The 16,838-nt window shown below is 48.3% G+C and overlaps 1 protein-coding gene across 2 annotated transcripts in view; it reads left to right on the top strand.

The window, feature by feature from the left end:
* The window catches only part of ANO2 (anoctamin 2), a 380,970-nt gene that overhangs the window by 307,927 nt on the left and 56,205 nt on the right, over positions 1 to 16,838 (top strand). For both annotated transcript variants that reach the window (XM_024347643.3, XM_024347642.3), the window contains exon 16: positions 1,129 to 1,324. In XM_024347643.3, coding sequence (XP_024203411.3) covers positions 1,129 to 1,324 — 196 coding nt within the window. The remainder of the gene's footprint in view (positions 1 to 1,128; positions 1,325 to 16,838) is intronic.

Genomic DNA, 16,838 nt, shown 5'->3' with positions numbered 1-16,838 from the left:
GAACAGCTTCCTTTACAGAAAGAGTCCTAAGAAGGAAGTCTTCTTTCTTGAAGAAGTCTTGACTTGACTGAAGCAAATTAGAATTTGCTCTGAGTGGGGCATGCACCTGGCAGTTGTCTCTCCTTCTTCTATCCCCTCTAAGAGGCTTACTCAGGGTACTTGCTTCTCATAGCATCCTTGTGCTTCCTGGAAATGATCCTTCCTTGGTTGCGATGGGGACAGGAGGGGATGTGGGGACAGAAGAAGGAAGAAGGGCTGTTGGGCAGATCTAGGTCTAAGAGAGTCCCTTCTTATTCTTAGGTTCTAGAGAGAGGAAATGGGGGGAACCCTTAGAGGTCACGTGGCTATAACCCTCCTTTTGGAGCACAGCAGCTAGACATTTCTCTATCAAATGAGGAATCTGAGTCCTCCATTTCAAGTCACCTAGTAGAGAAATCTTACAGTGATATTTTGTTCATCTTGAGGACTGAGATTCCTAAAATCTCACTCCTGATGTATTCCCTCTTTTCTCCTTTGAGCAACCTTCTTGCCTCTACTTATCAAGCTGTAACTCATCCCTTCTCAGCTCAGGTACCTTCAATGGCTTTCTATTTCTTCTCATGAAAACTCCATTTTAAATCCCACTGTCTCCACAAACTATTCCCTGACCACTCAAATTTACTTTCTCCCGTGTACTTGGAGTTCCTTCAGCAATTATACTCTTCATTTAGCACTTAATACATTCTTGGGCATTATTTACTATGGTTTATTTAAAAGGAGTTCATGTTATCTCTTTAGAAGATCAAAAGCTCCCTAATGAAAGAAATTGCGTCATGTGTGTTGAACACTCCACAGGGTCCAGCATGTTCATCCTTATTGTGTGTGTGTGTGTGTGTGATAAATCATTTGGAATCTGACAAAAATTAAGACATTCTCCCCTGGAAAATGCACCTCCACTCAGAACTCTGCCTAAAAATTTGTTACCCACCCAAATATTCCAGACTAATAATATCTGGAATCCCTTGTTACCCAACAAAAGATTCCAGATTAATAATATCTGATAACAGCAAATGGTACTGTTGGCAGAGCAAATAGTAGGTGCTCGGTAATTGCCTGCTGATGTGTACTTCTCTCTGTTTTCCCAAACAGATTGCCCTGACATTCTCAATCGTCTTTGGGGTGATAGTGTATCGAATAACAACTGCAGCCGCTCTGTCTCTCAATAAGGCTACACGCTCCAGTGTCCGCGTGACAGTGACAGCAACAGCAGTCATCATCAACCTCGTGGTCATCCTCATCCTGGACGAGATCTACGGCGCTGTGGCCAAGTGGCTCACCAAAATTGGTACTGTGTCACCGAGACTTCTGGCTGTCCTAGGCCCTTTTTAAGTCAATGCGTGCAAGGCTTTTGGTGATAAAATAAAAAAAATGGGACAGGGACAGGATGCTTTGTACAGTGCATTTTAATTAGAGGAATGGGGAAGTGCAACGTATGTGTATTTGTAGGGCTGTCAAAGGGCTTTCTCTAAAGGCAGGAATCCTTCCTGTAATGTTCTTGATCAAATCCTCTGGCCTGTGTTGATTGCCTCATGTGACAGGGCACTCACTATCCCCTAAGGGTAAACCGTGGTGTCTGTTCTTTTTAGCCTAACCTGGGAAGCAAGGCAGACTCAAGACTTCCTGTTAAAAATTACAGAGCTTTAGCTCTCATTTTCCCAGCAGCATCTATAAAGTTGAGGAAAGCCTTTTGACACTTGAGCCCAAGAGGGTCTTATTGGTCTTATCTATCCCCATATTGTCAGAGGCCCCAGAAAATCCACACATTCCCCAGGCACTGAGTAGACTTCAAAGAGGCATATCAGACTTCCCAAGCTTCAAGCCAGTGAGAAAAATGCAATGGCCTCAATATTCAGATGTGTCATTTGAGCTGCAAGCCGCTGTTGCCCGAGCACCACATCTTGGCATTTGGCATTCATGCTTATTGGATGGGGGAAGCTGACAGTCAAGACCCTGTCCCATTGTATTTATTCTGGGTGGCCTGGATTCATCCCTTCCCTCTCTGAATGTAGGGATTTCCCTCTCTGACCCTAGTAACGAGGAGCCCCAGCTTCTTGTTAACCTCATACGGAGATTGCATTCATAGTACATATGATGCCTTTAATTCACGGACCCTTGATAGGATAACCACCTCATCAAGAGCCTTCTCCTAATGACTGGAGAATTCCGGAAAGTTGCTCTGTCTGTGCCTTTCCCTTGCTTGGCCTCTACTGTAACACTACCCATGGTGAGCACTTTGCTTTGACTTCTGTGTTGCTATCGGCAGCTTACCATCCTCAGGGGCAGCTCTGCTCTTTCCAGGCATGTGCATATTTGTGAATGTTATCTGTGTTTCTTCATAAGCATCTTGAGAAAAATAAGCAGAGAATTTTAATTCAGCATATTTAATGATAGACAGGATTCTATGGAAGCACTTTGGAAGAACATCCAACACTCCTGGGGACTCAGGAGGCTTTGGAGGGAGAGGCATTTGACTGGAGAGCCCAGAGATAAGTGAGAGTCAGACAGGCATGCATATAGGGAGGAGGGGATGGGCAGGAGGAGAGGAAGATTCCTGGCAAAGGAAACCAAGCGGGAAACACAGCACTGAAGGGAGTGATCAGATCCCTGGGGTCAGGAAAGGCATGCAGGAAAGTGGCAAATGAGCCACTTGGGTGGTTGGGAGAGTCTTGGTCAAGCTAAACACCAGTGGAACAGGAGCTGAGCTCAGCGTACGGGAGAAAGAAAGCATGAAGTGTGAGCAGGATGCCAGGGGAGCCCGGTGCCAGGGCTCTACGTCCAGGGCACATCCAGGGCAAGATGGAGTGGGAAACTGGGCCGACGGAGTTGACCAGAACGTGTTTTTTTTTGTTTTGTTTTGCTTTTTGATGGAAAATCTAAAATGCCAGGCTGAGGACTCCGATTTTTTTCATAGACAATGGAAAAGTGTTTGCTGGAGTTCCCAGGGGCATTCAGCCATAAACAGTACCATCTTCCTGGCCTGATTACTGAACCAGCTGAGAAATTAGATCAAGGCAAGAGTAGACAAAGCCAAAATATCAGCTGTAAAACTGAGAACGGCTACATGGGAGGTAGTAGCTTAGGAAGAGAGCCAAATAGACATTCTCTCTCCATGGCAGGCAGCGGCGGATGGGCCAGCCCTGTGAACTTAGAACTTGGAGAGGCATAGAAGAACACCTGCTTCCTGCAGGCCCTTTGCTCCCCTCCAAGGAAGGGCAGAAAAAGAGGCTAGGCAAGGAATGCCAGCGTCCTCTTCTAGACTTAACAATAAGATAAGCTACTCCTCCTTCTCTCACCCAAGAGGAGAAATGGTTGAGCTGGGGGAAGACAAGCTGAGCCATTACAACTAATTACACTCCCACCGCATGGAGGAAACACCAGGAGTAGAAATAAATGTCCCCTACCCGCTCCATGTGGTCCTGATCTAGCACCACTGAAGATTTTTCTTAAGAGCGTGGCATGACGGGAGCTGTCTGCAAAATTACTTAGCAGGGAAATAGGATGTGACAGAATAGGGAGAGGTAGGAGATCCAATGTAAAGGGTATTGCTGAGTGTGTGGGCAGGAAGTAGGGAAAAGAGGGACAGAAAGTCAATGGTGATGTAGACCTTTCTTCTTCCTGTTCATTTGTGTCACATTGTCTCACTTTTCTTGCATTGCTGTAGATAGTGATAAAGATGAAAGACAAATAGAGTTGGCAACAATAGAAAACTCATTAATAAGTATTTAGTGAATACTTCCCATATGCAAGGCGGGGACTTAACTCTTCTGTTTGAAGCCATAAATAAAATGGGCTGTAACAGAGCTTTCACATCATGAAGCTATGTTCACTGTTTCTACTGGCACACCCTCCTTGCCCAGACCAAAGCGGCTACCCTGGGCTGTTAGATCAATGTCCAGGACTCCATAAGAAAGTCTGTGCCCTGGAAAGGAGATAAAATCCTAACAAGTACATTTTGTTCTCTCTGAGAGTGATACTCATAAAGTATTTTTAAACTTAAAATAAAATTTGTAACTCCATTTCATCTTCACAAAAACTGCATGGCCAGCAAGGGAAGTGTTACATGCTAACTTTACTAAGGTTCAGACTCAGATTCTACCTCTAAAATGTGAATCTCTTTTGTGTGACTTTGATGTCAGTTTCTCACCATCTGTACTGAAGTGGTGTGTTGGGTCTCCATCAGGAACCCCAGTGAGCATTGTTCTGGGGCATTGCTCTTGTCTACCTTATACTGGGTACCCCAGAGAGCTCAGAGAGGGACTGCTGAATTTGAGAATCCAGTGGAAAGAAGCTTTGAGCTCTAGACTTGGCTCCTTCTGTTCCCTGAGCTGTGTGGCAGTGGGTATCGGGGAAGTTTTTTGGACAAAGATTTCCTGATCCTTCCTTCTTCATATTCCTCCTGTCCTCTGGTCCTCCCCTCTGTCTGGATGGTTTTCACAGCCTAATGCCTGTGCCATTGTCCTCAGCCTCTTTCAATGGGCCTCTAGCTTGGAAATCCCCATCCAGCCAACCTTTCCCGAACAGTGGGTTTGGGGACATTGCTCCCAGTCAGCACCCTCAGACAGCTTCCCTTGGTCCTAGAGTACCTATAGTTAGCATTTCAAGCTCTCAGCTACTTTCTTCCCAGTGTGCTCCTCCACCCCAACTGACCCACTCAGCTCATGGTCACCCTAGCCTCCCTGTGTTGTCCCACCCCGGCCTTGCTCATGCTGCTGTGACTGCCAAAACGACCTCGGTGACCCTCCTTCAAAGGGCTTCTCCTTTGTAAATCCTCTTCTGGCCTCTCGGCTGTCAGTGGTCATCCTCCCACTTCCAGACTCCCCTGGCACACACCCTCTGTTTCTGGGTTCATCCATCAGCTGTTGATGGAGTGCTTGCTCCGTGCCAGGCACAGTTCTGGAAACACAGCAAAGACAAGCGACAAGGTCCCTGCTCTCATTTTGCTTTCACTGTGACCAGAGAAAGATGGACAGCAAGCAGGGCCATTCCACAGAATCTGAGGAAGGTGTGATGAGACAGACAGTGGTCTGGGGCTGTGCACTCTGGGGGAGTTGGTCAGGAAAGGTGTTTCAAGGTGGTAGCTTTATAGCTGAGACCCGGATGGCAGGAGGGAGCAACCCACAAAAAGATCTAGAAGGAGAACTCTTAGGAAGATGGAACAGTAAAGGCAAAGCCTGCAGACCAAGGCTAAGCTTGGAGACTCTTATCCACACTATTCATTGGATGCCGATCAGGTACTGTCTGATCTTACCGCATCACACATATATGTGTGTTCCCAGTGTTAGAATAGACTAGGCTCTGCTGGGGTAATAAATTCATCTCAATATCTTGGTTGCATCACATAAAGTCATCTGTGTTCTTGCTCAGCCCACATATCTAGTGCGATCAGGCGGGGGTCTCTGCTGCACACAATTGCTCAGGGACCCAGACTGATGGGGGCTGCCGTGGACACTATGTCAGGGGAAGACAGTTGGAGAGTTGACTGGGGCTGTTAAATGCTTCAGCCTCCAAGTCGTCATTCATCCCATCTGCTCACAGATCACTGGCTAGAATCGGCCTAATTATGAAGAACTTGGAAAATATGTTAAAGTACATGGTCATTCTGTAAGCAGGAAAAGTCTCTGTCACTTGCTCCCAACCAGGCTGCAAGGCTCTTGAGAACAGTGACCCTGTCTTTCATTTATTTTTATTTCCTGCGCAGTGCCTGGCCCATGGCAGATCTTAGCACATTTTTGTCAATGCAGTTATTGGTGAAATACGTCTCTCTCTTCATTCATGCATGTAAAAAGACATTTTTCAAGGAATGCCCATAGGCTAGGTATCTTTTAAGTCACAGTAGAGGCTACAGTGAGCATTTATGTATTCCTTATTTCAACTCTGTCTGCCTACAGAAGGATGTGATCTTATTGAGATGAATAAAGCCAGTGCAAAGCTGACACAATGGGATAGTGACTGAAAGAGGCACCAAGAGTATCAGGAGACTTGAAGTTTCCTTAATGGCAAAGAATACCCACACTAACAGAGATGGTCCCACAAAGTAGGTCCCAGCAGTATCCCCACAGGCAGAGATACGGTTACAGGGTTCCCCCAGGCTCCATGGGGACATAAAGCTATGGATAATGCCACCTAATGGAATGAGAAGTCTGCCAGGCTTAAGACTTCCTTTGCCATTCTCACGCTGGGTTTAACACCCGCTTGGCTTCCTGCCCCAGATCTCTTGATAGTTGAGGAGGCTGTGAGTATACGCTTTGCTCAACAGGTGCAAACAGCTGGTGTCAATAACCCCAATAAGTCCCCAAGTGTTTCCCACAGGGCTGAGTAATGGAAGACCAGTTTCCTGGGAGCATCCCTCAAGAGGCTGAGGTGTCAGGCCTATCTGAGGTCCATTCTTGCTGCAAATATATATCACAGAAGGCAAGATTTGTTAATTTTCTTGAGAATGATATCTACCGCTAGCAGCAGCGGCGGATAAAAACAGTGATTGTCCCCCTGGCTGCCATAACAATACTCAGGAGCGTAGATGCAAGGCATGCTGGAATCTGGAGGCAACGCAGCACTGGTGAGGCAGGACTGAGCTGAACCCTGGGGTGGTGGGAAGGGGGCTTTCTAGGGAATGCATTTGGAGCTGTGTCCTAGAGGGAGCCTGGCTGGCCAAGACACAGTATACAGAGTGTGTTGCCAGTGTCAGCAAGCATCAGTATTGGAGTTTGAGTGCTGCGGGGGTAGGATTCCAGTGGATGGGTGGGACAAAGTCTCTTAGTCCCCAGTGATCCATTCACTCCAGGAGGGGATACAGGTGGTGGCTGTAGAGAAAGGGTCCGGGTCCTAGGGGAGGAAGCAGGCAAAATCTGGGGAGGTCACTGGGCCTCTGGACATACAGCAAACAGGACAGGGCTGCAGCATGGTAGGAGGATAAGGCAGGAGGCAAGAAGAAAGAGCAATGGAGCTGACTGGTGCAAGGTGTGCTTCCTCCTCAGGTCAGGACCCAGTGGGGTATTGTGCCTTTGAGCCATACATCTGGGAGCAGGAAAACTATAGGATCTTAGCATAACCAACATAGGCAATGGTCAGGCTTGGCCTGGAAAGGCGGCCTGTCTCTACTCTAGCTTTGGAGAATTCTTCAAATAGGAGGCAGTATGGAGGAGGCACGGCTGATGGCAGGCTTCTAGGCTGAATACTCAAAATGCTGTTGGCTTGCTGCCTCCTTTTCCTTCTTGTCTTTTCTTTCAAAACTCTTTGCAGAATGCTGGCTGGTGTACGGGGCGGTGCACTTCATCCCTCCCTCGCCGTCCAACCTCTCCAAGTCACAGAGTTGGGCTCATTGTAGTTGCTTGAAAAAAGAGTATTAGTCAAGTCAAGGTTTTTATGAAAATGGCTGTGCTTGGGAGGTGCTTAGACATTACTGACACCCCACTCCTGAGTGTCACTGCCCCAGATGCTCCTGAAGCGGGGCCAGGGATGGGAGTGAAAGGAGGGATGGGGAAAGGCCATGAGTTCCATTGAGGGCCCACCTCATACCAACACTGGTTTGCATACTTTGCCCCACATTATGACAGTAACACTGGGAATGGGTCATTTCTTTCATTTTACTTATGAAAAGGCTGAAGAGGTTTAGAAACTTGACCGAAGCATACAGTTGGTAGTGTGCATGAGTGTGCATTGATGCACACCCTGCTTACCCTATATCTCACACACGCACACACTTGTACACATGCATGCATGCACATGTGCACGCACGCGTGCGTGCGCGCGCGCGCACACACACACACTGCTTACCCTGTACCAAACACTGTTCTAAGCACTTTACATATATCAGTATGTTTAATCCTTAAAACAGCCCCAGGAGGGTAGGTAATCTTAATACTCCCATTTAGAGACAGGAAGACTGAAGACACAGAGAAGAAAATCAGAGGCCCAAGGTCATGGAACTGATAAGTGGTGAGTCTGGCCTCATTGTCCTTGCTAAAACCATGACACTCTAGTGCCTTTTAATATGTAGCTGTCCTTGTTCCCCAGAAAAGTTTAAATTTATTGGGAGAGCAACAGGAAACACCACAAAGGTTCCAGAAGATTTAGAATGCAGTGCACTCACATATGTGAATGACAAGAGGTCGAGTATTTCTGGGGATGGGGACAACCGTGTGGGTCAGATGCCCCAGGCAGGGAGGACAGCAGGGAGGCAAGCTGTGAGTGCAGCCGCCTGTCCCACATGCACAGAGAGAGAGGAGCTCCACAGGCTTTGGGGTCCTGCGAGCTTTATAAGTTTTAACAAAGAAAGAATTTTTTTTTAAATTTGAAAGGCCACCAGGAATCTCTCTCTCTTTTTTTAAAAATAGACAGGGTCTCACTCTGTTGCCCTGACTGGGGTGCAGCGGCATGATCATAACTCACAACAGCCTTGAACTCCTGAGCTCAAGGGATCCTCCCACCTCAGCCTCCTGAGTAGCTGGGACTACTGGTGTGTGCCACGGCACCTGGCTAATTTTTTTTTTTAACTTTTTGTGGAGAAGGGGATCTCATTTTGTTTCCCAGGCTGGTCTTGAACTCCTGAGCTCAAGTGATTCTCCTGCCTCAGCCTCCCAAAATGCTGGGACTACTGGTGTGAGCCAGTGTGCCTGGCCCCTACCAGGAAGTCTTGAGTCTAAACTTTTCCTCCAATTCTAAGCTACTCTAGCAAAAGGCAATATATTATTACTGAGGAGAGAAGAGCAGGAGGAAAGGAAAAGGACGGCGGAAAAATCAGTGTCACAGATACAAATGGCTGCCAGGGCACCAAACATTCTTTAAAGAAGAATATTTTGAGCATATATGAATCTAGTCTTCTAAATGTGAACAGTGTTTGTTTTTGGAGCACGGGGTGAAAGTGTTGGCTTTATTGGATGCAGTGCTCTGGGATGGGGGGTCTGCTCTCTGCAGCGGAGCCTGATCAGGGGCAGAGTCCAGCACAGGACATGGGTGGGCCTGGCCGGCGTGGGCTGCAGAGGGGAATGGGGCCTATGCCTCTCTGCGGGGACACCACAGTGCTGGTCATTTGCAATCTGGCCTGAAAGTTGGGTCTGCTGGCTTGTATTCTGTTCCTGCTTTGCACCAGGATTCTGGCTCTCTGGGGCTCCCGGCTCTCTGGGTGGCCTCAGGCAGTAGGGGAGAAAGAACCTCCCAGGGTGTGGCCAGGGGGGATTCTATGCTTGTTGGGGGGCCCCCTCCATGATGTTGGCTTAAATTATTCTAAATGTTGTCTGGGAAACAGAGAGGATGGCAGGAGGCTGTGACTACTAATAAAACAATGTGAGTACGGTTATAGCCCAAGTATGTGGAGCACCCCTACCAGTTATATAAGCCTATGGTCAGTAATTCTACTGTTTAGAACACAGTATAACTGGTAAGAATTCCTTCCCAGTCATGAGCTGTGACCATGAACACATCTCTCATTTCCCTACGAAGTCCTTGCAGCACTCATCTCTCCTGTTAGCAAGAAGTCCAATATCTTCCTGTCTTTCTCTTTGGATTTTCTAGGAGCCCAGGACTAAAGCATCCAGAAGAGAAGGAAGGGCTGTGGTGCTCCTCCTTTGTTTGCACCTTTTCTCCCCACATCCCCTCTCTACCTCACTAGGGAATTGGGGTGTTTTCCTCTGCTTCTCCCTGATGCTCCCACATCTCTGGAGAAAATTCATCTCTTCATAACTGCAGCTCTTGCAGGATGAATTCTCCCTCTTGGTTCTTCCTGGGCATCAGCCATGCCATTTCCTCTCCTCGTCTCTTCACTGCTGTGAGTAAGGGCTTCATTAGAGTTGCTTCCTTTGAACCATCCAAGGGGAATTGTTTCCTGCTGCAATCCTCAGTGGTAGAGGGGTCAGGCCAACATCCGAAGTTAAACATGGAGATGCCTGGGTAGAACCTGCCCTTCGCTCCTTGGGTCTCACTCCTACGGAACATTGCTGCTGGACACTGGCCCCACCCCTCTGATGGGAGAGGCTGGACTGTGGCTGAGGTGGCCCCTCCGTACTCCAGGCCTGGACAGCATGGGCTCTTCCAGGGAGGACAGTCTTCTCCTTTAGGCTGGCCTCAGTCTAGGGGCTGCAGCTGTCAGGGTTTCCTGTTTCTAGGACACATATGTTACCTCCACCCGCATCTCCAGGATGCCATCCGACACCCTGACCCATAGCAAGGGCCCCTGCTCTCCCTGGGAACTCACCCTGGGAGCACACAGCTTGCCACCTTCAATCTTCAAAACGCAACAGATCCTGTGATTGCCTATTTCACCTCCCTGGCCCTCAGCGAGATTCCTAGGGACCTCACCACCCCAAGTGATGCCAAAATGCACTCCCCAACCTTCTAAGAGGGCTCTGTAGGGGATTTTTAGCTAACTTGCTAACACTTCTTTTACTAAGGAAGTGGAAACAAATGTGCAAATCTCTGCAGTGCCTTGCTGTGCCATCATAATAAGAGCAAATCTTTGAGCCCTTACACCATGCTTGGTGCTTTCCATGCTGTATTTCCCAATAAATGTTGAAGGAAGGTACCATTTTATGAATTAGGACACTGAGGCTCAGAAAGATAAATTCCCTTATCTGGGGACTCTTAGACAGAAAGGTCTTCTGACTTCCAGCCCAGAGTCCCCCTCTAGTCTTCCGTCAAAGCCTCGTGAATCATATTGTAGAACACAGAAGACCAGAAGCAGGAAGGACCTGGGAAATCACCCAATCCAACCTTGACGTTGAGGCTTGGATTTGCTTGAGGTGCTGACTCCTCCAGGCTGGCTGGGTACTTCGAAGGATGATTCTCGGTTCATACAATATTCTAATGGCCTTGGGTTATGAGCTGGGGTTTGGGGGTTTTGGATTTTGGGGAACAGAATCACAGGGGCCAAGGAGAAGCACAGGGGCCAAGAATTTAATGTGTCCAACTTTGAGCACTTAATTTTTCCTCCAAACCTGGTGCCTTTCACCGATTCTTCCCATCTCAGGAGATGGCACCAGCAGCCACCCAAATGCTCACTTCAAAGTCCAAGTGCTATCCTGGCTCTCTCTTTCTCTCTCTCCCTGGCACTCTCATTCCCTGGAGCTCTCTCTCTCTCTCACCCCTAGGATCCAGTCTGCTGGTAAGTATTGTTCTTTCTACCTTCAAACGTATCCCAGATCTGACCACTTTTCACAAGTTTCATCCTCATATTGACTGGTTTGTGCCTGGACAACAACACACTCACAATTTGTCTGTCTGCTTCCACTTCTGTCTCCCTGCCGCACTCCTCCCAACACCATTCACTTTTTGTGATTTTTTAAAAATTTAATTTCGTCACATCCTTCCCCTGTTCAGAAATCTACAACAGCTTCCCATTGTACTTCCTGTGGCTCACAGAGCCACACATTTACTCTCTGGCCTTCCTCTCCAATTCCCCCTCCCAGTACTTCCACCAGGCTCAGGATGCTCCGGTTGTGTGGACTGGCCAGTTCCTTGCACAGCCTTGGGGCTCTGCATCAAGACTTTGCCCAGGCTGATGCGTCCCCCTGGAGCTCTCCCCAGCCCCTGGGGCTGGTTCCTCCTTACCCTGCAGGTCTCAGCTTAGAGGTCACCTCCTCAGAGGCCTTTCCTGACCACTGTGACCAAAACAGCCTTCCCATCGCCCTTTCCTTCTGCTTCTCATTTCACTACATATTCCTTCAACACTCACCGCTCTCTAAAACGGTTGCAGTTGTCGCCCTCACCCTTCTAGACTGGAAGCTCCACACGGCGGGAGCTGATTGGATTGTCCACCACTGCACAGCTGGGGCCCAGCGCCAGGCACATGATCATCCTCCATAGATATTTGTCGAATGAGAAAAGATAATGGTGGGAAAGGCAGGAGAATTTCCTGTGGGTTGTTTTCCTCTGGGAAGACATGAGGGGTGGGCTGAGAATGGACTGACCGTATGCCTCCTCCCTCAGGTTCTAGACCAGTGTGTGCATTTGCCAGATGACCCAGGGGTGTTGGGGGTGTCTGTGATCAGGGACAGGACACACCTTCCTGCTCTCTCCTCACTCCTGTCCTTGCCACAGGGAGAAAAATCTTAGGGAAGTTGTCAAGTGCTTGTATGGTGCTTGGCACATAGTAGGTGCTGGATATAGGAGGATTATCATGATTGGCCCGTAACAGAATACGCCTCTGTCTGTCTGTCTGTCTGTCTGTCTGTCTGTCTGTCTGTCTGTTTCTCTCTCTCTCTCTCTCTCCAGTGCTCCCTTCCTGTTTAGGTCCCTTTTTTCTTAAAAGGAGATGTGCTGGGGGTGCTGTCACCCTGGCCTAGGCTGCTAGCCAGCACAGTAGGTCTCATGCTCCTTTGCATAGGGGCAAGAGTTACCTTCCTGACTCTGAGGGATAGGTCCCCTGTGCTAGGAAGCTCTCTGGGCCGCAGGAGTATCTCAGGCACAACCTCTAGATCCCCAGTTCAGGGGCTTTCAGCTCCCTCAGGTCATGCGCTGGCTGCCTCGTTACCCAGCTGGCTGGCTTCTCCTAGGGTGATTTCCACCCTACCCATGGCACTACCAAGGCAACAGCATGACACCAGGTACCCAGACAGTCCCTCCACCCGCCCCCCATTCCCAAATGCAGGGTAGCCCAGACGGTTGTGCTGTCAGCAAACATTGCTGTTTGCAAAGGCGTGGCCTGCCTTAGGGAGAGGTAAGGGGAAGAGCAGGCACTTTTGCTTGGGCATCTTCTTGTTCTTTTTTGCTGCCATCGTTATGCATTTACCGGCTGGGCTGTCGAAGACACCAGTCAGGAGGAGCTGCTTTTCCAAGATTCAGAGCCTACAGCTGGCGTCCTCTCCTGGCCGTGCTGTTTCCATAGGATTAGGATGGAGCTCTGGGGACTTTCAGTCCTGAGCTGGCCCCCTGGGATGAAGCTGGGCTTTCATACTAATTGTTTTCCAAGGCAGTTTACAGCTGGGTCATTTGCACTCATATTTTTTCATGACACGATGCAGCAGAGGATTAGCACGTAAAAGAAAAGGGCTGATGGTGGGAATGGCTCTGCACAGAAATTCCCGATTGTCCTTTCTGGCGGGAAGTGGAGTCTGCCCTCTTTGTTGGGATCCTGCTCCACAGTTTGGAAGCAGGTGAAACTTTCAGATGGCCTCTAATCAACCTGGGGTGCTTCCCGGCGGAGGTGCTATGTTGGGGGCACGTGAATAATAGAGAGTTGCCTGTCTCCTCACCCTCTCTCCATTAGATTCCCCTCCATCGTATCCCCATAGCCATGCAATCTAAAGGTACTGTATTTGGAGTTGTTCAAAGCACAAGGCTGGACCATTTTTTCATGGGGTTGAGATTCAGACCCCTCCAGAAGTCTGTCTTATGAGGAATCCTGCCTAGTGGCCTGAGATGCAGACAGCCCTTCCTGAACTTCAGATGTCACCCCACCCCACCTGGCCTCTGGAAACACTTGCTCCATTCCATTTCTTCATTTCTTTCCTTCCTTTCTTTTCTTTTCTTTTCTTTTCTTTTTTTTTTTTTTTGAGACAGAGCCTAGCATCGTTGTCCAGGCTGGAGTGCAGTGGCACGATCTCAGCTCACTGCAACCTCTGCCTCCTGAGTTCAAGCGATTTTCATGCCTCAGCCTCCCGAGTAGCTGGGATTATAGCTGCACACCACCACGCCCAGCTAATTTTTGTATTTGTAGTAGAGACAGAGTTTTGCCATGTTTGCCAGGCTGGTCTCAAACTCTTGGCCTCAAGTGATCTGCCCTTCTCAGCCTCCCAAAGTGCTGGGATGAGCCACTGCACCTGCCCACTTGCTCCATTTCTTCAGCCATGTAGTCTCTGTCCTAGGCAGGTGAGGCCCTCTGTGTTGGCTTGTGAGAGAGATCCAAAAGTCAAAGTGGCACTCCAGGCTGTGGCATCCCTCCTTGCCTCAGACCTTCATTTGTTCCCTCACTGGGAGGTGCTTCCCTGAGGCCCCTTTCCCAGAAGTCTCGGCCAAGCACACACTGTGACTCAGAGCTGCTCCAAGCTGGGGCGCCGAGCTGATTTTGTGGCCTGTCACATGGATTTGGATCGTTTATTGGAAATGCTCCTTATTTATGGTGGCTTATGGCCCTAAAGCACAGGCACAGGCTGTTTTTTAGAAATAAAACTCATAAATAATAGCCAGGCCTATGATTTATCAGTATGGAGGAAGGGAATCACTCATTTCCAGTTGGAGGAAAGGCCTCTGAAATGACTAGATCCTCTTTGCAGGGAACTTGGAGGGAATTGCTGTAGGGACTGGGAGATCTGAGGACACACAGTTCAAAGGGGATGATAAAATAAAATTAAAGACATATGCCACTCCACATCTCATCCCGATCACCTTCTAGATATGTTTTCAAGATATGTTTTCCAAATTTTCGGACCCTCAGATCTGATTACTTATTTTTTTAGGTGACATGGGCTTAAATTTTCTTGCCCCCAAAATATTTAAAAGAGATGAGATGTGATTGTGTTATTGTTAAATTGGATGCCTCAGGCACACTGGACAGAGGCTCAAATTCCTATTGAAAAAAAGAAAAAGAAAAAGAAAAAGAAAAAACATCGTATTGAAAAGTTCTCCCTTTCTTCCTTCCCTTTCCTTTCATCCCTCCTCCCTCTCCCTCCTTCTTTTTCCCCCTTCCCTTCTCTTTCTTCTTCCTCTTCTCCTCCTCTGCCTTCCACGGTGTCTGCCTGTTTCCCTAATCTCTCTCGTTGGTTACCCAGATCAGTCTCTGCTCCTTCCCCATGCTCATCTTGAAGTAGAACCCAGTCCTTCAGCAGTCCCCCAAGAGTGAATCCAGAACAATTTCAAGGAATCATGATTGAAGATTCTGCGGAGAGGCACACGAAGAGGTCACACTGCAAACCTCACAGCAGCACTTAATGAAAATTCCCAGCGGGCCCTCCCCGCACCTGTCAGTCCATTTCCTCTCTGCCCTTCCCCTCCCATCGCACTGGCCCTCACCCTTCCGGGTCCTGCCTCCAACTCCAGCACCCCCGCCTCTTATGTTAGGTCGGTGAGTTTGAGTCTTCTGGCTGCTCCTGTCATATGGTTACACCTGTCATCTGCTCAGAAAAAGAGTCCCTCCTTAGAATTTGTCCTCCTTGGAATACGACGGGGAATTTTTAATATGGGACAAAATTTTTTTTCATTCTTCCAAACACATTTTTCCTGTCATTCATTCACTCATTCATTTATTCAATGCATGTTCATAGTAGAGCACATCTGGCAATAGCTGGGGTCTGCCTGGAAGATGTCTCTCTGGGACTTTGCTTATGGAGAAAAGCCCTCCAAACTGTATGCGGGGGTGGGGCAAGAGTGGGGGTGGGGCAAGAGTGGGAGTGTGGCGAGCGCGAGGGTTCAGAGTCACATGAGGGTGCAGAGTGATGAGATCTCGAAACCGAAAGTGACCTTTCAATGGCAGACACTTCCACTGGGCCTCAGAATTGTCTCCTGTAGTTAAGGGGAATGAGAATCAGGCCGAAGATGGGGATGTGGCACGTTCAGGCAGGTGAGGACCTGATACGCACAAATCAGGCAGGGAGGACCTGGCCTCTTGGTGGCAGAGAGGGGAAAGGCCTAAGAAGCTAAAGATCTTATGGGGCATTTGCTAACATACGTAACTGTAGAAGAAATGACAGAAGCGGCAGTGCTAGCTGTAAATGCTGAGCACAGATCATTATCCAGATGATTATTTGGTGAAGCAGTGCAGGATCACCCAGGTCTTTTATCTCGGGGGGCCATACCCACCCAGGCAGGACCGGAAGGAGAAAACCACAAAGCTTTCCACCAGCAGAGGAATATCACGGAAGGCTTTTCCTACTCCTATAGAATTCTAGTTCAACTCCTGTAGAATTCCAATTCAACTCCTGCTATAGAATTCCAATTCAACTCCTGCTATAGAATTCCAATTCAACTCCTGCTATAGAATTCCAATTCAACTCCCGTAGAATTCCAGTTCAACCCCTGTAGAATTCCAACTCAACCCCTGTAGAATTACGCTGCTGTCTCCAGATTCCCTAGTGGGCAATGCTCTTTGCAAAGTAGCGCCAAAGAATCGCTTAGCTTTCCCACTCTCAAGTGCCTTCCCAGGGCTGTGGGTCCTAGGGTCTTACCCCTGCCTGTCTCTTTAATAGGTCTCTGATCAAGCTTGGACTATGACAGATGCTGTTGGTCCCCTGGCTCTGCTGCCATTCTCCACTAATACTGTTTTACTACTGTATCTACAGCTTAGAAATTTCCTCTCTGAATTACTGCAGGTCTTTCTTAGAACTCCAAAATGTTGTTTAACTTGCTCAGTTTTGGAGGATGTGCTGTTTGGATAATGTTGGCATCAATTCCCAGTGATTTATACTAGACGGTATTAGAGTGTCACACTCAAACACTGTTTCTCTCAAACACATTTCTCCTCACCTACAACTGACCACTGGTTCAACAGGCATATAGGCCTTGGACTTTGGCCCTAGCCACCCTCAGTGACCTCTGGGCCTGCTCAGAAACACTGTCCATACTTTACGAGGCCTTGAGTTGGGGCAAGTCTTTCTCTTCATTTAGGAAAGTTACAAGTGGTACCTCAGGACCTGCCTGTCCCAGTTTCCCTCGCCAGCTGCAGTAGTTCAGTTTCAGCACGTCTAAATGTTGGAGCACATTCAGGAGAAATGTTGTAAACCTCCAACATTTAGTTCTTGCTCCTATTGTAGTTAAGCCAGACGTTTGGAGGACAGCCTTCCACATGGCAATTCAGGAATCTGGGCTTCCTCTTTCCAGTGGTACTATTGACATTTTCCACAGGAGATGAGGGAAGAAAGATAGAGAGAGCAGAG

This window comes from Pan troglodytes, chromosome 10 (assembly GCF_028858775.2).
Source record: "Pan troglodytes isolate AG18354 chromosome 10, NHGRI_mPanTro3-v2.0_pri, whole genome shotgun sequence".
NCBI classification, from domain to species: Eukaryota; Metazoa; Chordata; class Mammalia; order Primates; family Hominidae; genus Pan; species Pan troglodytes.
This window is presented reverse-complemented; position numbering and strand designations above follow the sequence as displayed.